Genomic DNA, 21,152 nt, shown 5'->3' with positions numbered 1-21,152 from the left:
GCATCTGCTCTTGGAGCTCTCCACTACCATTGTATCATTTCAAGCTCAATGTGGTACTCTGCAATAGAGGAAGATCTCATCGACTTTTGAGACGAGTTCGGTGCTTACAGGAGGGTTACAAGTAGTCTGAGGACCCAACACTTGATTCAAGCTCTAATCCAGGAGATGTCATGGTATCTCATTCTGGCAAACATCAAGCTGATGCAGAACCTTGAGTAAGTCATAGAAAGAGAAAGGTGCTCACTATCAACAGAAGCAAGTCGCACCTTCCTCGCCAACCAGCCAATGACAACACACCCCAACGCGTCGTGTCTTCCCCACCAAACGCGTCTTTCACTCACCCTCACCGCCCCTCCAAACAACCCAACTTCCATTCTGAAAAAAATTATGTCAGACACGCCAATTCCCATCCACGAGCCGCCGTCTCTGCCATCGTCACCCCTCCCAAAGCGAACCAAAGTCATTGACCCCACTCCTCTCTCCCACGCCTCCACTCTACCACGAGGAACAGACTCGGGCGCCGCGACACCAACACCTCTAGCAGCTTCACACCTCCCCAGCCACGACAACATGGCAGCACTACAGCCTTCAGCGCCAGTTGGTGCTTCGTCATTAGCTAGTGCAGCGGCGGCGGAGCAACAATTGCAGGTACAATTGCTGAGCCCAAACGCCAAGGCGCCGACAAAGGGAAGCGCTTTCGCTGCTGGGCACGATCTGTACAGTGCAGTGGAGACTGTGATTCCAGCGCGGGGGCGAGCATTGGTAGCGACGGATATCAAGATCTCAGTACCGGATGGGACGTGTACGTATTTTTTCCCATACATCAATCACTGAGGAGGCTGCTGTAGACATTTGCTAACGTGTGTTCAACAGACGGCAGAGTAGCACCCCGCTCCGGTCTCGCCTACAAACACGGCATCGACACCCTCGCCGGCGTAATCGACGCAGACTACCGCGGCCCCGTCGGCGTCATCCTCGCCAACCTATCCGAGAACGATTTCCCCGTCAAGATCGGTGACCGCATCGCCCAACTCATCGTCGAGCGCGTCGTCATGCCCAGCGTAGTCGTCGTCGACCAATTGGAAGATACCGTACGGGGAGCTGGCGGTTTCGGCAGCACAGGAGGCTTTGGCGCAGCGGCGGCCGTTGCAACCCAGGCGGCGGAGACCGCGACAGAAGCTGCTGAGGTGGCTGAAGTAGCCGCGGACAGTGTGAAGGCTTAGGTGGCTGTACGCCAACTTAGGAAAAACTGAACACTTTAGAGCCTACGTTGACGTTGGGTCACCTACTTTGCAAGTTCTTGTTTTAATCTAGTCTGCAGGCCTGTTCAGTTTTTTCCTTGTATGAAGTGGTCTGGGTTGAAACACATCTTCAGCCGTTGATCGTAGTCACGAACTGACGATGCTTTGGCATTCATAGAATTCAGCGCGTAACGTCTACACAACCAAATATCATGAATCACCCGCCTCCTTCTTCTCTCCCTCTCCAACAATCTTACCCTGCGTCCCTGACTGAAGCACCTGCATCGCCCCACCATCCTTCGTGCCAACACCCAAATGCAGCACGTTCAACTCATCCGGCTTCCTCTCCCCAACATCCGCTGGTACACTCTCCCCCTCATACACCGCGCGTGGCCTGAACCGCTCCAGATCCGGCGGATCAATCATCTCCTTGACATACCGCGGAACCGTCACTTCACTCGCATTCATAAGCGCCAGATGCCTCTTCTTGGCAACCTCCTCATCCGCCTCATCGCCCTCACCCCGCCCTTCCTTCGCAGCACGCGCATCATACGCAGCCATCTTCTCCTGACACGCCGTCGTCGTGCGCGTGAGTATCGCTTGCATAGACGCAAGAACCTTCTGACATGCTTTCGCCAACGGCAGTTCCTCGGCCGGCACATCGTCTGGTGAGCGCCAGCTCGGTTTCGCATGCAGATCAAACTCGGGTGTAGACGCGTCGTGTACGGCTTCGATGAGGCGAGGGATCGTGAGCGCAGCAAACATATCTCCTGTTCCTGAGAAGAAGAGCGGGAGTTGCGGGGTGTCGATGCGGAAGAGACGGGGTTTGTAGTCTGAGGTTGCCGTTGAGCCGATTATTGTGAGGTTTTCGATGTCGGAGAGGTCGATTTGGGGGGCTTGGAGTTGGGGGGCTGGTTGGGAGGTTGATGCGTCGAGGTGATGGGGGTCTGAGGGAGTGTGGGTGCCGGTGCCGGCTTTGGATACTGGTCGCGAGGGTATGGTCTGGTTGTCGCGTGTCAAGCGGAGGGAGGTTATGATTACGTGCGGGACTTGGTAGGTCTTGTGGAGGACTTGGATGGCGGCGGCGAGGGACTTGAGGTCGGTGATGGGGGTATCGGATAGTAGTCTGTGTCTCTGTCAGTAGTTGCTGCGTGTGCTGGACCGGTCTTCAGATATACGCACTCGGCCTCAAACTGATTCGGGAGTATGAGATCTGCCTCGCGCAACAGTCCCTTGTACTCTGGTACTTCATCCTCCGGAATGTACAACTTGCCATTGTCGCCCATGACCGGATCGAGCACTGCCTTGGTCAGTTCTGCATCGTGCGACCTCGCACATGAACCCACCCCAGAAGAAGCTGCCCGGCTTCGTGCCAGCATTGAATTTGATATCCCTGCCAATCGTCCCTATCGTTTGTACGGCTTCGGCGCTGGGCATGTATCCGGTCAAGAGTACGTCGAAGTTGGTCAGGTTCGCCTGCTGTAGCCCTTCGTACAGTTCGAGGATTTCGCTCGCGGATGTCTTGGTGCCTTTAACTTGCTTGTATGCCGTGTGATTACCTGCGACGTTAGTTATGCGCCAGTCGACGGGAATGGGCTACCTACTGTAGTGCACAGTGTTGATCGCAGAGACGTCGCAACCTAGCGATTGCATGACAAAAGTGGCCATTTTGTTCCCAACATAGCTCAGCTCAATGTCAGTGTACTGCATCTATCGCGACGACACGCGACTCACCCATGGACCACCTACAGCATGTTAGCAAGAAACAATCTCCCGCGCGTGAGTCTTACATGACTGGCAATCGCAAGCACGCGCGTGTCCGGTATCAGCGTGTCAGAAGCCATGATGTATGATAGTAAAAAACAGTCAAGGGAGGTGAAATAGAGCGTGCAGGTGGGGTACGTTGTTGATTTACTGTTGATCTCCTTATCTGAAATTCCGCGACATGACGTGAAGCCGTTGGTGGGGCAGTAGCTTTCCTTTTGTGCCTAGGGCGCGGAACACACCACGCGGCACCGCGTTTTCGCCAATGTCGCACGCCAGAACCTTGAACTAACAGACGCTCGATGCATATCAAAGCCATTGCGCCGCAAATCCCCCACATCTATCCTGGAAACATGCCGCTCGTGCGTGAATGAAGTCATGATGCGTTTAGTCCTCGTCGCCAATCTGTTCATATTAGCAATGTGTTGGTGTCCTGCGGGATAGATACATACCTTGGGCGCGAGGTAGAACCTCAGGTAGCTGGACTCAAAGGGGTATTCGACAAGAAGGGGAACCTCGCTAGATAGACAGAGCTTGACTTGAGTTGACAGCCCGCTCGCCTTGCAGAAGTTGATCAGGTACTTGAGTGAGAAAGTGAGTGAGACAGGTTCATTCATCTCAACCGAAACGTTCTCCTCTGGCTTATCGACGCTGGTGGATGTCTTGAGGATGACGGAGCCCGAACCAATGTCGCCAGAGCACGCGAATTTGATTCCATCCTTGGTGCACTCAATCGAAACTGAAGCAAAGTTAGTTTGTTGTATAGTGTGCTGTCGCGCTGTCGCGTCTGGTTCGGGACGTACCTGACTCGGACAATGCGCCTAGGTCCCTGCAGATGCGCTGGAACTCAGCCGATGGCATCGAGACTGTTGCCGCGTAGTCCGTCTCAGGAATACCGAGATGTTCCTGGTCGATATCCATGAGCTTAATATCATACTCGCTCAGCCTCGATGTGGTGCTGGATTCGAAGAGCAGGTTGACGACATCAGGCGAGTCCTCAGCCTTGATGGTAAGGGCGTCATCGTTTCCAGCGGCACGAAGAACCTTTGTAAGAGAACCGAGGTTAATTCCGAGCGCGATGTTGCGGTCGCAGCGGAAGGGATCGAAGGCTTCGGATTTGAGCATCATGGAAACAAGTGCGACGTGCGAGTTGTCCATGGCCTGGAGCGCGATGCCCGAATCATTGCAGTCGAAGTTGCAGTCCTGTACGAGGTCCTTGATGGCGTCGACGACCTGTCGCTGTCAGAAGAGCTTTTGCTACGCTTCCTACGCGAACGTACCTTCTTGAGGATTTGGGCCTGGGGTAGTTTTGCCTCGAGCACTGCAGATGGTTAGCTTTGTTGGCCACATGTCAAAGAAGATACATACTGTTGACTGTGAACGGAGATTAAGAGGGTACGATAACGCTGACGGGGGTATACAAAGCGCGGTGGTGCAGGAGACAATTGCGGTGGAGGCAACAATCAATGGAGGGGAACGCGAAAGTGGTTGGCGAACGCGTCGGCCACGCGCTAACTCAGCACAGGGCATAAAGTACCGCCAAGACCATACCCTTCGTGCTTGACTGGTTCCGGATTGCTGTGGTATTGATTGCTCCTAACAATGGATACGCTCATTGTGATCCAAATATCTAACATGGTAGTATACTTCTAATAGAGGACGCGCAACATTTCAGGAAAAGCGTGATCATGCCAATCTGAATCAGGTATCAAACATCGCGAGTCGATGTATTCAGGTGGGTATCATGGTGAGGCGATGCAGAAACAACCCATCCGCATCCCGATGGTTCTCTTCCCACCTTCGATTACTGCTCGCTCACTCTACCAGCTGCACGGACTGCACAGCCTCTGACCTGCCGCCGAGTGCTTCTATCCATGCCATGTGCTTGTATCTTGTGCGTCCGTCACCTGTGACCATTCCCACCACACAAGCGTTGAAGTCTAGCGCTTCGACAAGCCATCAATACCATGTCGTTCGTAATATCCTCGTATCCTCCATCCAATAATCCATTTATATCGCAACATTGCCTTCTCATGCTCTAACCAAGCCATAGAACAGCGTCCAAGTAAGAACGAATCCACTCAACCCCCCAAACACATCGCCCAACCACAAGTCACCCAGCGGCCGGTAGAAGTATGCGCCGGGCTTGCCATTTGTCTTGAGCGCAAACAGCAGCGCCGATACCACGAGCGATCCGAGGAGGTAGAATATGAAGCCTGTGTACGACTCGAGGCCTAATGTGCCTGCGGCAACGCCGAAGAGTGATGCGGTGAGACTGCGGATGTTGGAGATGACCTGTATTGGGTTTATGTTAGTCCAGGAAGGCTGAACAGGGAGGGAGGAAAGATTGGTGTCGCGCAATGGGGCTGATGGGGCTTGGTGGTGTGCGTACCTGAGTGTTGTGCTGTACGCTGCTTGCGACGATTGGGTGGATGGCGAGTTCTCGCTCTTCGTTCAGTGCCGATGCCGCCATTGTGTATGTCTTGTGATGTCGGACAATTTAAGCGTCAGATCCCGACTGGTTGTTGCGGAGATAGGTGTTCGGTCAATACACGGGCGATGAGTTCGGCCGTGTGATTGCTGCTTCGTCCGGAGCGCCTCAGTGCAGGATCGATTGTGACGTCGTGGATATATGCAGCGGTGGAGAGGACTGCGATGTATGTGGAGAGCGTGAAGTGTCGTGTGAATGCGCGATGGTGCTGTGCTGGCTGCTTGGGGTAGTCGCAGTGCTGGCTGGACCTTCCGACGGCAGTGGAGTTGAGTGGAGGGTGGCCCGTGCATGGACCCTGCCATCATCCATGGATGCGCCCGCGAACACGAACGACCCACGAACACCTGTCACATCACCCTTTAATTTGTCTGACAGCACGAGTTCTATAATCTAGGTTTCGCTCTAGTTATTCAATGATATTACTTCTCTCTACATGTACTCATATATCGTCATAAAGGGGTCCATATCCCTCGAGATACCTTGATGTGTCAGCCCGATGCGCCGCTTCATCGTACAGGACGAGCACTCACCGTTCCAAATGTGGGGCCAGAAAGTAGTTTGGCATTTCTCTTGCGGCTCGTAGATATGCAATTGCATGCTGAAAATATCGACCGTTGGCTCTTACTGATGTGATATTTCCCAGACTCATGAACGATTCGGCAGCCTGGTTAAAGTTAACGAGAGAACATATCAATTGTGGCTTTACTTATTGTAGACAGCAGGTAACCTGTAACCATCCCCTGTTCCGTCGCTACGTATACTGCACGCTGGAGATATTCGGTGGCTGGCAAAAGCAATCCTCTGGCTTCGACATAATCTGGCTCATGCAGTCGTTCTTCAGCTTTAACCGAAGCCCTCGTTGCCGATCCAGTGTTGCTTGTTTCGCTGCTCAAAGATGCCCTCTCCGCCCGAGAGATGCTTGACAAAGCCCTCTGCGCTCGCAGTAACCAGTTGCGGCCAATTACTGCAGCAGTCAGCGCTGCTCGATATCATCTGGAGAAAACCCACAAGCCTGGATGTCGACGTCGTCTGGGTATATTTGAAGAAGGACTAGTAGCTGACGCAGGCACCAGTCTGCTAAGTCTTTGACAGCACCATGATCAGCATCGACAAAAGCCACACGCTGAAAGACGCTGATGAGAGGTACCTGCCAATGCCGGCGTGCTTCGTCGGGAGTTGTATCGTTTATCTCGAAGGAGGCAGTAATGTTTTGAATGGCTGGCAATTGGTCTTGCCACGAATCAGGTGATGTATCGAGATTGGTGTTGATCAGGTCGACAGTAGTCAGTAAACGTTCGATCATACTGTTGTCCATGCTGATGAGAAAACGATGAATGCTAGGTGGGAAAAGCAATAATTGCTACACATGATCGTGACAAAGACAACACATGAAGTATAAAGTCAAGATACAGCCTGCTTGACAATCTGTGGCGTTTGTTACCCTGGCACGGTATGACTGTCCAGAGGCGCAGCCTTGTTCTTGACGTCCGGATAGACTGGAAGACGAATGGGAGTTGCCGAACGTTGTTCGTCATTGCATGTGTAGGTGTAGTGTAAGCTGACCGATTAGTCTGCAACCCAGTCACCCACCCGGACAAGTCTGCGCATCAAGCACCGAAGAAGGACTATTTCGCGACGTTTTCATGCTCGTGGCTGTAACAGTTATATCCGGCCAAGGAAGCAGTGGCGGCGAGCGGTCAGAGGTGACATCTAGGCGATTCCGAGATGTTGTCGATACATCGTACTCAGCACGTTGCCTGCGGTTTTGTTCCGTCCGTAACGCCGAAGTTATCCACGGGAGGATATTCACCAGCGGCCGTTCCATGCTTTGTAAGCTTGAGGCTCACACTTCCATTAGCTTCCGCGGTCAGCACGGAGAATTTTGAATGCGACCTGGAGGTTGCTTTTGCGGGATCTGCAAGCCACATGCTTTTGTAGATGCGATGCTGCAGGTACGTCATCGATAGCGTTATCGATTATCCATGGATAGAAACGGCGGTTTCTTTGGTTGTACCATACATTGCAGAAGGCTCAGGTACCCGGGCAACGCTATACCGATAAAGCATAATACAGGTAAAGTTTACATTTGGTGCCCTATTCAGGCGGTTCCGCTTCTTCGAACACGGCAACGTTATTGTCGAAATGGAAGGCCGAGTGCATCGCAGCAACTGCGCAATTAGTGTACCGCCGGTGCCAATACAATGCGGCGGAGATGGGTATGGACAGATTAGTCCGGAGCATCAGTGCGAGGACTAGGATGGCATGTCGGAGGACGTGCGGCTGACTCGCAGCCTCGATATCGGAGAACGAGTGAGCGAACGATGGAAGTGATGGTTAAGAGTGCCGTTAGATGAGTTGTTGTTTGTGTGTAGCCAGATGTTAGCAGGGAAACGACGATGCACACTGTGGCATGCACGCACATGCCATGGTCGTCATCCACACGTCGGCCTCGAGGACAGAGCAGGCGCGCGTATGCAAGGAACCAGGGGCACGTTTGTCGAGGGGTGCGTAAACGAGCGAACGTTCCCCATGATTGTTTCACACCAATCACGAGTTCATTTCCGGACCCTGACCTATACCACTATTACTACCAGAACCACTCACACTCACCTACACCGCGCATGTGTCTCCCACGCTTCTTTCCTGCCACCAGCCGCCTCGTTCCCCGTTGACAGCGCCCACGATTGGATCCCACGCACAACACGCGCCGGCCCCTGCAGCAGCCATCCCCGCCATTTCCATATCACGGGCACCTTCCCTCCCTAGCCTAGAGCACCCGCAGTCATCACAAGCGTTGGAGCGGGACCCTACAACAACACTCGAAATCGCACCATGCGGCGGTAGCGACATGGAGAACATCATATCCGACGGCTCGCCTCTTGCGCAGTTGCTAGAAGGTGCGACCCGCCGCACCACGACGGTGACGATATTGCGGATGCTAACCGCTGTGGCTTAGGTCAAGGTACTGGGTCACCCGACAACTCCCCAGCGCAATCCCCATCGCAATCCGCCTTCCCCCAGAGCTTCGCGCCTCGAGGCCCTTCGACGCTGCAATCACGGATACGAGACAGGCTGCCCCAGCCGCTGCGCATCCACGCCCGCCATGGCTCCATAGCCCGCATACACACGGCGTGTTCGGTACGACTGCGATATTCCCCCGACAGCACATGGATGCTTATTAACGTGACTTAGAAAGCCGTCAACTCTCGCATTGGGCGCGCCGACAACGAGCGCTTCCTGGAGCAGTTCCGCTACCTCATCGTCGCTTCCCAGCTGCTCGGTGAGCAGGGAGGCCTTCGCGCATCCGCCATTCCCAGCTTCGCGGCCAACGGACGCCCTGGCCCTCACGAATTCAAGGTCGCAGCGATAAATCCCATCGGCGCGGCTTTCATTGGCACTGCAACCTTCATACTGGCATGGCTGGTTCACTGGTCGCGGCGCCAGCCTGCGTTCAGCAAGAGTAGAACCCTGCTGGTCATTCTGGTCTTCGCTGCCATTGCTACCGCCGGCTACACATACCTGCGACGGCAATGGCTGCAGTATCTGCGGCAGGAGGCCGTCAAGGGCGCATCTGACCTGGTCGCGAACCTGCAGGCGTTCGAAGCCTCTACATCGTCTGCCCTTGCATTGATTCAGGAAGTCGAGCTCGTCTCGCGCGGCTATCGATTGTACGTCTCCATCTAACCACGGTCCATGGTATTCACACTAACGTCGCGCAGGAGCAGTCCTCTGCCTCCCATCTCGCGCATGGAAGAGAGGGGACAGGCCCGCCGTTGCCAGCGACTGCGTCGGAACCTCCGCGCTGCATATGCCGACATCGTCCCCATCCTCGCCGAACAGTGTCGCAATCTGAAGCAATTGATACAAGAGGATGATCTGGAAAAGTACCTCGATGTGTACGAAATCAGCAACCCGGACATGCAAGAGGCCGCCTTGAGTTACAGCGAATCCGAATTCGATGACGCCGAAACGCTGAAAGCGCTGCGCACCCTGCAGTATCGATTGTCCATTCTTCGACGTGTATACCTGTGCTCTCTTCTCGCCATGGAGGCAGACGGCGGCAAGCCTGACTTTGCGCGGTGGTCCACAGTCGTAGATTCGATGCTCAATACGGCTCGTCCTGTGGGAGAATGGAGTGAGAAGTTCAACCGCGTGCTCGCCGAGGAAGAGCAGTTCGTACTCCCATCGCCGGCCAAGGTTGCACCCACGCCTGGCCGAGAAAAGATACGCAATTCCGTGCGCAAACTGTCGGGCCTGTCGAGTGGCATCCGAGGATTGCAAGCCAAGATGCAGGTACTTCGCGAAGAGACCAGCAAAAGCTTAGAGGACACGGAAGACGTAACGGATCTGGGCCACTCTCTCCTAGTGCAATACGACTCCATTGGCGCGGATCTCAAGAGTTTGGTCCAAGCTTGGGAAGCTGGCAAGAACGCGCTGGCTCTGAATATCGATCGCCACGAACGCAGAATCTCGCAGGCATCGAGTGGGCTGCGCTCGCCAGTTCCAAGCCTGGGCGGCCTGACTGCTGTAGATGAAGGCAGTCCGTCTGATGCTCTACGCGCCCTCAATGGTGACTTGCTGAGCCCCCATCAGAGTGCGCCGTCGAGCGATCAAGGCAGCAATTCCGACGACGAAGTGTTCGAAGCTATTGCTATACCCAAGACACGAGCCACTATGTCGAGAGAAGAGCGGATGCAGAAGATCCAAGAAGACCGCGTTCGGCAAGCTTCGCTACGTGAGCAGCGAGATGCGAGCACCAACATGCTGAGAGAATTAGAGTCTGTCATCAATCTCAGACCACATCGAGTCTCGGCGCCCCCGGCCGGCGCTCGAATTACGAGCCTTTGAGGCATCTTTTCCTTTTGTTTATACGGTTGGACTAACGACGGTCGCTAGATGCCGCGTTTCTTTCGCTTGCTCTACTTCTTGGCGCGCATCGGGTCTCAATTTGATTTTGGGCATTTACGCTATACCATTGCCGCGGTCGCATTTACTTTCCTACACATGTCTTGGAGTCGAAGGCTTAATGTCTATAACGCATACCTTGTGGTCAGAACATCCACACAGAATAGTAATGACAAATATCAATACCACCAAAGCGAACCACAGTCGGGGTGCTCTCAAACGATCTGTCGTTCGTTCGGCACTTGGCTTCCGGGCCATGGAGCGTCGACGTGGCTGACGGGTGTTGGCCGCGGAAAATTGACCATCCCTGGACCTCACGGTAGCGAGATGCGGCTATTGGCAAACTATAGTATACGCCTTTTAGGACAACTTGCATATGCGAGGGCTTGCGAAACCACTTCATGCACTCAATACGTATTGTATTGACGTCAGGTACGTGGTACTGTATGACGATGCGAGACGCTGTCACTTGCTCTTGCGCAAATGGCATCCATCTTGGTCCAGTCTTACTCCACCAACATGGGGGGCAAGACGGATGACCTCAGCAGCGAAAGGCGTGATTCATCCGTGCGCAGAGTCGAATGGACAACCTATGACCATCGGATCGAATGATCATGGGATGCTTCGGATGGCAGTTGCAAAAACGCCTGTGACGTTCCGCTTCCAGGGTGATGAGGAGCAGCTGAAACTGGGTTCACGATCGACTGCGACCCGTAGACTAACCGCTCTTGCCCAAGACGACCGGGTGATCCTTCCCGTTGGGCTGCCTGACGACTCAGTGCCCCTGCCATGAACCTCAGACGCCGTTTCTACTTTCCCCGAGAACCATCGTCACTTCACCCATCGCTTCACGCCAGTCATGGTGGGCCCCAATTGAGTCTGCCATATTCTACCATTGTTCTATAACTCTTGCCGATGACGAACGCCCCGACATGTGTGCCTTCTTCCGGGTCTCCGGCGGAAAGCGCAGCTAACGACCCTGACCTTTACCGATTACGTAGACCGCATGATTGCTCTTTCCGTCATCAACACCGACATATGCGCGCAGCAAACCCTCCAAGATATCGACGATATAACAGAAAGAGTCAAAATTGACAGATGAACACACAAAAGAGACGGATAATGAAAGAGCTACGACCAGCGAGCATACAAAATGTCTTCTTCGTGAATGGCTGTATCGGGCCGACTTAACCATCCACACAGACGGCACCGCCAGGCACTCGTTCAGTCTTCATCCTCATCAACGACGCCATCGGTCCTCGGCACAGGTGGAGGCGCACCATGCCGTCTGCGCATATGCACTCTCAACCCATCCGAACGAGCGTACTGTCTTCCACATCCGTCGATGGGGCATGGATAACGAACCTTGGCCCGACTGGAACCTGCGCAAGCCTGGGTTTTGAGGTGACGCGTTAGGTTTCCCAGCGCATGTACACCTGTCAGAACGGTTCCGCAGCGATACGGGCACGGTACGCTATACTCGGCGTCGATGTGGGATCCTTCAGGAACCTGTATCGGCGGTATCGGGTATATGGCAGTAGGAGGCGACGCCGGTGCGCTCGATGCCGGAGCCACGTAGGGATATGTTGGGCCCTGGCTTCACAGCAACATCAGCATAAGCGAACGAACTTTGAGGAGACCACATACTAGCTAGCACTCATGGAGGTTGTTAAAGGCGCTTGGGTCGTTCCCATGGCATGGTATCCTTGATGCGTATTGTATCCTATTGGTGGATAGGTACTTACGTAGCTATTACTCAGTCAGCGGGCGGGCGATATTGGACTTTATCCAGACACATACCGGTGCCCACCAGGGAAGTGGTTCGGTGGTGCGTACTCAAATTGCGCGATGGGACTACTCTGCGGAGCGCTTACTGCGTCAGTATGACCTTGATATGCACTACTCTCGACGGTATTGTGTCCTGGCGACAGAGGTTGTTGGTAACCACTGTTGGGATAGTGTATTCCATAAGGCTGAGGATACTCAGGCGATACCGGCACCCAGCGCTGAGGATATCCGCCGAATCCGGATGAAGGTGCGGTTACTCTCAAAGTCTGCTCAGCTCCAGTATCGCAAACTACTGTCGCTGGGAACGGGGCTCTTCTTCTATACGCATCGCTTCGCTGCGACCACGAGCCCTCGTCGCCACCCTGCGTCTGATCGTACGCCATGCGGCCAAAGCTACCCAACAACGTCCCGGACCAAAGTGGAGCAGGGTTTGGCCACGAAGAGATATGAAAAGGGATGATCTTTTCAAGAGAACGATTTTGACGACGCCCATGAGGTGACGCGAATTTCGTCCGAAGGCCTCCAAATTGTACTGAGTTCAGCGAAGCACCTCCGTGCGCTATGTCTCCGTCAGTTTTATCACGCTTCAACTAGAGACTACCCCACAAAAAACCAGTCTTACAAACCAGAGTCTTCCAGATGCAAAGAAACAGAATGAACGCAGGAGCGATTTCGTTAGTGACCTGGGGTCCGCACAGTGTTTATGCCGCTATCCGTATCCAACGGCGACCGATTCGATTGGGGAAGAAGACGCGCTGGAGCCGATGGAGGACCCTGAGCTGAGACACGACAGTCGGCAAAGTCGACGCCAGGGCATGTCGCGCCTCACCGCGTGTTCGAGTGTCGAACCGGAACGCGGATCAGCCCTGTCGACGTATCTGCGTCTCAACTTAAACGGCAAGGGATTGTGCGACATTCGTTAGTTTACAGTACACCAATCAGGCACGCAACAGCAGCACCAGATGCGGCACAGCACATGACACCTGTTGGTCTTTATGCGATGGGCCTTGTCGCTCAATGTGTACTGCGGCTGCGGCTGCTGCAGCGGGACGCTTATCCTCAAAGACCACCCCAAGAAGCAGGCAGATATACCAGGAAAAGCATATACGCTTATTTTCTGCCGGGCTACCCTGAAGCCATGTGCGCGCATAGTCGTTTATCTCTGAACACTAGGCGTAGACCATCGGTTTCCCGCCACTAAGGCTCAAAGCGCATTGACAAGGCCAATGCTCATATGAGTCCAATCGACAAGCATATCCAGCTGTATTCTAGCCCTTGTATGCTCGTCTTAGCACCTTCTTGACTGGATAGGCGTAATGGAATGTCAGACTAGTACAAGATCTGATGGTCATATCACGGATATAGGCAACAGGACCCAGGACGGGCGGAACGGACGAGTATAATATACGTTCTAGCCTCGGTCGCCCGTGCCTGCCATCTGCGCGTCTTACTTGCAGCGGCACTGTGACGAATACCAAGCCGCATGGCGTTTCGCCAACATCTAGCGTCTATCAAGGGCTCTCCCGATCAGGTACGCATATTGCAGTATCGAGGACGGTCTTTTCGAAAAAGAGAGTGGGTTGACGGGACGGCTCGTGACCGGCGCAGCACCGGCTATTAGTGGAACACGTTCTCGCACAATCGTGCCTAACCGATCAGCACGGCCGGCCCGAGACCTTTCCCATTCGCAGGGAGCAACTTCCCGCATGATGAAGCATGTTTGCATTCACTGTCTGTCGGCAAAGGCGTCACTTCGAGGCACAGCAGGTGAATACATTTCTGGACCCATATGCTTACATTCACTGTCCCACTAGGGTCGCTACTATGGTGCAAGGAACTACGAGGATCCAGAAAAGGAGGAACGAGAGGGGTGCCCTTCTGGGAAAGAGTCAACCCATTGAAACAGTCTCTTTCACTGCCGCCGCGAAATGTATACCCGGCTACTTGGCTCCATAGTAGTGGGTGCGACCCGGGCCTGCGGAACAAAGAAACTCTTTACGCTCTATCATACACCGACGTTTCGATTTGCCGTGCTACTAGGGCGATGACGAAGATGGCTGCATAGCCACACGACCCGCGGCAAACAAGGTTTGGGAAGCGGGAGTGTACATACACCTGAGGCTTAGGTCGAAGAATGTATGACGGTCCGAATCACATCTCGTCGCGCTTTTGATCACCACTGCGTGCAGCTATTCGACAAAATGGCACTAAGTGAACAGGGTTCTCACTAAATAGTGCGATATGTGCATGCATACTCTGCGCGCACTGATCGACACTGGTCGAAAGGATTACACACACGAGCAGTAGCAACATGGCTGCATTACTCTTGGCCTTTCTCCGATGGTTCTCACCTACCAAAAGAGCCCCCACATTCGAAGTCCATAACCTGCGGTAAATTATGTCGGGGTGCGCATGCAAAGGACTTCGCGCAAGAAAAAGCGGTGAAGCTATGCAATCGTGGACATGCAAGTTTGCCTTCTCTGCAAGCTGCGTTATCTGGGAGCTTCGTCAAATGTAGCGACTGCGAATCTCGAATGCTTGAAGATGGCGCCCCAACCAGCCATGCTCACCGATCAAGTCATTGAAGCTGTCAATGCGTCGGAGGATTTGACGGCCTTCTGGCCCGAGGCTGCGCCCTCGCCACATTGGGCAGTAAATGCATGGGAAGACGAATCATCCATGCACGCAACGTGATGCACTGCATGTAGAGCTTGAGGGGATATCAGCAAACTTACGAACCATGATACTCTAAAGTTGCTCGTAGTACATGGCGAGATGGATTTGGAACCTTGCACACGCTGTCCGACCATGAGCATACGTCATCGCATTGCCAGAAGGCGGGCAAGGCCTCTCCGCAGTACCAGCACGGAATGATGTCAAGCCACGCAGATGGTATGGCCATGTCCCGTTCGAAGACTCATTGATATGCTGCGAGACTGTTCGTATATCCGCTATCGAGGTTATCGGCATGCAGTTTCGCAAGCTATGATACACAGCCCAAGGGAAGACCTCCTTACACGACAGATGTAGCAAGTGGTGTCAAGTGCGCTGGTCGTACCATCAGTCGACAATCAAGAAGCAACGTTACGCTAACTTTATTCTAACAACGTGGGATTACAGAGTGGTAGTACGAATGACCAACGATCCTGCGGAATCTATAAGCACGCATGTTTGTGCTTCGACGCTGAGATGCAAGACCGAAGCTCTGAAGAACGCATTGAAAAATGACCCGCGAACCCGAAGGAAGACCCCGATTGTAACGCCCATGAAGAATCCAATGAAGAAGATTTTAATCGCATCTTTTGGTCTACTCCTCTCTTTTCCGCTTCTTCGCAGGCGGCGTGTTCAGCTCTGGATGGCTTCGCCTGAGGTGGACGAGCAATGCATCTTCTCGTCCGAATGTTGACGTGCATCCTGGTTGCCCGCAACGGATATGCCTATTACTTCTGGCTCCTGTACATGCCTTATGCTTTTCCATATGGCGATTCAGGTTCCTCTGCGCATACTGGCCAGTGAACAAGGGCTTTTCTACGCATACTAGACAACGTAGACTTGTCTTCTTGCTGTAGGAGGGTCAATAATGTACGTCAACGAGATGAGGCGGGCTACTTACTTTGTTGATTTTGGTTTGAGACCTCCGTGTCCTCTGCCATGATCGAAAGTTGATGGCCCAGCATCATCTATTGCTGAGTTTGGTCCACTAATTGAGTCGTATGACTCGCCGGCCGGGTGTACGGTAAGCTCGAAGGGAGGGTTGGTAGGTTGCCTATATGGTAGAAACCCCGGATACGCATACTGCGCAGCTTCATATATGGACGGCGGCCAAATATCAAAAGCGTAATCTCCTGATGGCAATGAGTCGGGATGGTAGTTGTGTCCGGCTTGGTGGTCATGGATGCCCGGATCATCGTACGTCTCGTTTCGGCCGTACTCATCTGGACTATGCTGTATCTGCTTTAGCACGATGACTACCATGACGAGGTTTGCGTCGCTCTACTGACCATGCCGCCAATATTGGGAGACCATCTGTACGGTTGTTGTCTCCGTACAGGCATCATGGCCGCATCGTAGGCCTGGTCTACCTAGCAGTCGGTTCAAGCTCAGTAGGTCAGGTCAGATTACAAAGTATGAGGCGTACGGTTGTAAGTACATGGAAATCCCAGGAGCCGGGTAGCCAACGATTTTAACGAGTCACATCAGGACCACCGAACTAACTGTTGAGAGGGCACAAGGAGCCGCTGTCTTCGAAGAGACACTTCGGAAAAGACAACTCATGCCTGCCTCGTGTCGTGGACAACTCATCGCCATTGAAATTCCAAGGCGAGTGATGTGTTTGAAGGGTCACTGTCGGAACAGCTACCGCCCAACCCAAGCTGACGGCAGTGGTTGCCTCGCTTTTGCGATTAGCTGGCGACTAGTTGCCTTCTCCTTCACCGGTCCTCGAACCTACGTGGACGAATGACCGTCTCTGCTGCGCATGGCGGGGGGCGCTCATACCGGCATTCCGGACTCGAAAGGGCGGCCTCAGGAAGAAATGTCGACTTGTCTCGGCGCACGCTATGTGTTAGCAAGTCCAACGTGTCGCAAAACGATCTGATGTCGCCCTGAGGGGTATCCGGGATGACCCTGGATTGTCTACCTACTCTTTTGCTTCGAGTCCACGTCGCACGGGTGCAGGTAGCGCTGTAAGTCCTGCAAGGCATACTAGAGCGATCTGGGTCACTAGATCCATCGTTGTACTCTCAGTCAGCGAATAAGCATACTCGGAAGTCCGTCACAGCCAATCCGAGTGATGGCGGATAGCTCAACGCCTGACAGCTCCTCGACCGTGGCTGAGTGAATGTAATCGACGAATTGTGGAAGCGGGGCGACAGCACTTCGTTGCGCAAAGGAAACGTGCCCCGCAGGGCACAGCAGCAGCATGCGAGACGGGAGCTAACATGTACCAGAAAGCAAGACGATGCGCTATCTTTGATATACCATCAATGATGCCCAACGAGCCCTCGTCTCCCAAACAGTGAAGCGGACTATGCAAGTCAAAAACGTGAAGCCTTGCTATTCCTCGGCTGCAGCATTGAGGGCACATCTCGTGAGCTTTGCTACGTCACAGAAGACGAGGCGGAGTGGTCAGCCTGATGCGTGTATACCACTGCTGGTATGCCACGTCTTTTGGAAGGCGGGAAATGAGAGCCTGACACGTATGATACATCATGCACAATTTGGGTGTTTGGACGTTTAGAGTTCAAGGTGACTGACGTGGTTGTTCTGCCTGCTTGGCTCGTTGGCGTCAGTGACGATGGTGGCAGCATTGCGGCTGTGCATGGTGGTGGCGCTGATGCCTGCTCACAACGGACCCTGCAGGTTGTGGCGTAGACAGATATTTCTCTAGGCAGACACCATGAAGTTTGAAGAGACAGCTCGATTGACACAAATTATATACCCAGCGGATAAACTCTGGACGGTTTCATTACGTACAGCTCTTCATTAAAAGTCGGCAATACCAACAACAACCCACTTAATCATCCGTAACTTACAACACAGCCCTCACCTCACCATTACTTCTTGCCTCAGCCCTCGTCTCTCTCTCGAAATCTTTCCACTTCTTCTCAACATCATCTTCACAAACATAGGTGATGAGCCAACTACCCACACCACCCCATCTCCATGCCAAAGGGTCATTGCCAACCTTTAGTCCCTTTTCTTCATATTGCTCCTTGCTTATCCTTCCCTTACCATTGAACTCACCAAAAGCGCGAAGCGTACTATCGCGTTCTTCCTGTTCAGGCCCATCGTGAACGTGGTACAGATATTGCTGACGGTTACCACGGGAGACGATTCGTTCAGTGCGTTCGCGACGACAGCGTTCATAAACTGCTAATGCACGTTTCTTCTCTGCCGTAGACTTGCTCTTGATCTTACCCAAGCATAGGCCGAGCACATGTCCGTCTTCCAATGACATACCAGCGCCCGACGCGAGGTAAGGAAGAGTGGCATGTGCAGCGTCGCCGAGGATGGTGTATGCACCCGTTTCATGAGACCAAGTGGGATCGAGACCAGGCCGAATCATCAGCCGCCACTTGGCCACCTCCTGGCAGAGTGCGAGCAACTTGGGTATCCGTGGATCCCAATCTCTGTACAGGGCACGCATCTCTTCGACATTCCCAGCAAGTGTGTTCGCGCCGGCGGGCATATCATCGGGCACCAACAGCACCATGTTGAACAGCTTGCCACCACGGAGGACGTAGTTGACGGCGTGGGCATCTGGACCTATCCAGTAGTTGACCTGCGGGTCTTCCACAAATCCTCTGAGCTCAGGATCCTTCAGCATGTCCGCGGTATTGAGCAGTAGTCGGTAAGCGAGGTCGCCAGTGAGTTGTGGGGGGTCCTCGTGGCCAAGCAGTATCTCTCTGCATTTCGAGTTGATGCCGTCGGCGCCTACAACCAGATCGGCTTTGTGTCTTGTCCCGTCCTGACACACGGCGATGGCTCTGGTGGCGTTGTTATCCACATCAGCCTCGTACTCAACGTCTACAACACGCGCCTTTGTCGTGAGCTTCGCGCCAAGCTCCACCGCTCTTTCCAACAGTCCCATGTGCAGGTTCGCTCTGTGGAAGTCCCAAAATGGTGTGCCGCATTCCTTCTCGTATTCGTGGAAGTCCATCTCGCTTATCTTATTGCCTTTCCAACCGATCATGTTGCACAGCCGTGGCGAGGTAGCGTGTTTCGAGAGGTAGTCTTCTAGACCCCAGGCTATGAGGACGCGCGAGGAGTTGGGGAGACATTGTATGCCAGCGCCGATTTCGCCTATCTCTGAAGTACACTCGAGGATGTGTACGTTGTGACCGGCGAGGAGGATTGATATGGCAGCTCCGAGACCACCTAGACCGGCGCCGACGATTATGATCTAGATGTTCTCATTAGCTGTCCCTCTTCTAGGCGTATCGGGGAATCTTACATCGAGCTTGCTGAACTCATCTCTATGCTGCTTCTGGATAACCTGGGGTTTAACACCGACCATGATGTCACAAGTTCAATGCTCTCAACGAAGAAAGTAAGTTCAGTGTTGAATAACCAAGGAAAAAGCAACGTCTATGCCAGCGCGATCGTTGTATCTATCGCCCATCAAGAGTGTAAACACATCAAGCACGCATTCAATACTCGCACCGTCATCACACACAGCCATGCTCACCCACCTATCGCGATTGATACGCGTGACAGCTAGTTGGCTGACAGTCACTGGACCGATGCAAGGACGTCAAGTCCATGGCGCTTATCGAGCTAGTCCGGCATGCGAGCTCTGGTGCAGTGGAGGTCCAAGATGGGGGAACGCTCGATTGGTGGGTATCAAGGCATAATCGCGTCTACGGATGGCCGTTTAGTGCATTGATGCAAGAGTGGGGGGAACGTGATGGTTGGAAGATGCACAGGTGGCTGGCGTGAGGGGTATGCAGTAACGCGGTGGCCATAGCTCCAAGCCGCGGAATCTTGTTCCGATCATTCCGAGATAGGCACGCGCGTCCCATTCGCAGACATGGAGACGATTGATGTGACGGCTAATGAGGTTCTGCGCATCTCTTAGATTATACAGCAATGGGAATATCTGGTCGCTATTTTGGCATAGGTCCATCGTAATCCAGTAGAGAGTACGCCTTCCCTTCCTTCTGCAACTTCAGGATTTCACCGCGTGGCGACGGCATCATCGCATTCTCGGGTACCTTGTTATTCTTCTTGAAGTCGTCCGCCATCTGCTCCATGGTCACCCATTCCACTCCCTCGTGTCTGTTGATGTGCTCGATTATTCTACCACACTTGTCAGTGCACTTCTTCATACTTCACTTGCTCACCGAACGCACCTTTCATGCATGAGCACGACATGTGGTCTTCCACTGACGTCCGGGTGGATTGTCATTGGGAAGACAAACTCATCGTACTCCCGATAGAAGTAATCGAAGTGGTCCATCCATATCTGTTCCACGTCCCTCGGATTTACCCATCCATGGCTGTTCGCGCTCTTCTTCATGAACATCATTGGCGGTAGGTCGTCGATATACCAACTACCCGGTATCTCTACCAGACCGGTTTCCTTTCCCTTCGTGAGGGGTTTCATCCATTCTGTCGCCTTCTTGGTATAGTCGATCTTGGTCCACTCATCGCCCGTGCGTAGCCAATAGCAGCGATGGTCTTCGTGCGACATTGAGTGATCGTATTCGATGCCGTAGCTGAGCAGTAGCTCGGTACCCTCTTTAGAAGTCTCCCACCATGGTGCGACGGAACCTCGCGGAGGTTTGCCATTGCAGAAAGCAGTGAGTTGTTTGTAGGTCTTGTCAAGAACATCGCGTTGTTGCTCAAAGGTCATGTCGGCAGGGTTCTCGTGCGAGTAGCCGTGTAGTCCGATCTCGTGTCCTGCGTCTCGTACAGCAGCGCAGTCTTCGGGGAAGGTATCGAGAGAGTGACCGGGCTATAAACGATCAGTTTAGCAATTGTGGCTTCGAAATAGTTGAAGCTCACGATGAACCATGTTGCCTTGATTTCGTACTTGTCGAAAAGCTTCAGCAGGCGCTGAGTTCCTATTGTTCCAGCCCATAAACCTGCATCATGTAAGCAAAAGCCCGACCTCCAGTGCCAGACAGCAAATATACCCCTACTGATGTCACTCGTGGAGTCTTCACCCCCATACGAGCCAAGCCAGCCAGCGACAGCCTAGGTGCGTCCAGTCAGTGATTGCGCTAAATGTTGCTGCGTACAAGAAGTCCTACATCAATGTCAACTCCATAGCTCACGAGAACCTTCTTCTTTCCCATAGTGTTTGTTATTCCAGACGCGACAATGCTGCAGTGTAGTAGAAGTTGACGCGATGATTCGGGCAGGAAGAAAGACAGCGAGATTTACTGCAAACGCGCAGCAAGAGCGATCAATGGTCGCATAGTTCCCGATAGCATGCGTAGCTACCCCGCTTATCCTTC

General features: G+C 53.3%; 5 protein-coding genes across 5 annotated transcripts; 1 reads left to right on the top strand and 4 right to left on the bottom strand.

The window, feature by feature from the left end:
* Positions 1–1,451: 1,451 nt before the first annotated feature.
* On the bottom strand, positions 1,452–2,909 carry J4E79_009040 (uncharacterized protein; the record flags this gene model as incomplete). Its single annotated transcript, XM_049357892.1, has 4 exons — positions 1,452–2,367; positions 2,424–2,541; positions 2,588–2,800; positions 2,846–2,909. 4 exons carry the CDS (start codon positions 2,907–2,909, stop codon positions 1,452–1,454), a joined length of 1,311 nt encoding a protein of 436 aa, XP_049207491.1.
* A 3,430-nt stretch (positions 2,910–6,339) lies between these two features.
* On the bottom strand, positions 6,340–6,811 carry J4E79_009039 (uncharacterized protein; the record flags this gene model as incomplete). The annotated part of the gene is made up of 2 exons (XM_049357891.1): positions 6,340–6,460; positions 6,567–6,811. The coding sequence occupies 2 exons, from the start codon at positions 6,809–6,811 to the stop codon at positions 6,340–6,342; spliced, it is 366 nt and encodes a 121-aa protein (XP_049207490.1).
* Positions 6,812–8,344: 1,533 nt separating this feature from the next.
* Positions 8,345–10,344, top strand: J4E79_009038 (uncharacterized protein; the record flags this gene model as incomplete). Its single annotated transcript, XM_049357890.1, has 4 exons — positions 8,345–8,393; positions 8,453–8,634; positions 8,689–9,164; positions 9,216–10,344. The coding sequence occupies 4 exons, from the start codon at positions 8,345–8,347 to the stop codon at positions 10,342–10,344; spliced, it is 1,836 nt and encodes a 611-aa protein (XP_049207489.1).
* A 7,375-nt stretch (positions 10,345–17,719) lies between these two features.
* On the bottom strand, positions 17,720–19,207 carry J4E79_009037 (uncharacterized protein; the record flags this gene model as incomplete). The annotated part of the gene is made up of 2 exons (XM_049357889.1): positions 17,720–19,093; positions 19,145–19,207. The coding sequence occupies 2 exons, from the start codon at positions 19,205–19,207 to the stop codon at positions 17,720–17,722; spliced, it is 1,437 nt and encodes a 478-aa protein (XP_049207488.1).
* Positions 19,208–19,796: 589 nt separating this feature from the next.
* Positions 19,797–20,990, bottom strand: J4E79_009036 (uncharacterized protein; the record flags this gene model as incomplete). The annotated part of the gene is made up of 5 exons (XM_049357888.1): positions 19,797–19,989; positions 20,043–20,647; positions 20,698–20,777; positions 20,829–20,889; positions 20,946–20,990. 5 exons carry the CDS (start codon positions 20,988–20,990, stop codon positions 19,797–19,799), a joined length of 984 nt encoding a protein of 327 aa, XP_049207487.1.
* Positions 20,991–21,152: the final 162 nt, after the last annotated feature.

This window comes from Alternaria viburni (genome assembly GCF_023758015.1).
Source record: "Alternaria viburni strain BMP 2772 chromosome Unknown scaffold_23, whole genome shotgun sequence".
Lineage (NCBI taxonomy): Eukaryota > Fungi > Ascomycota > Dothideomycetes > Pleosporales > Pleosporaceae > Alternaria > Alternaria viburni.
Note: the sequence above shows the minus strand (reverse complement) of the source record. Positions and strands in the feature narration are given on the sequence as shown.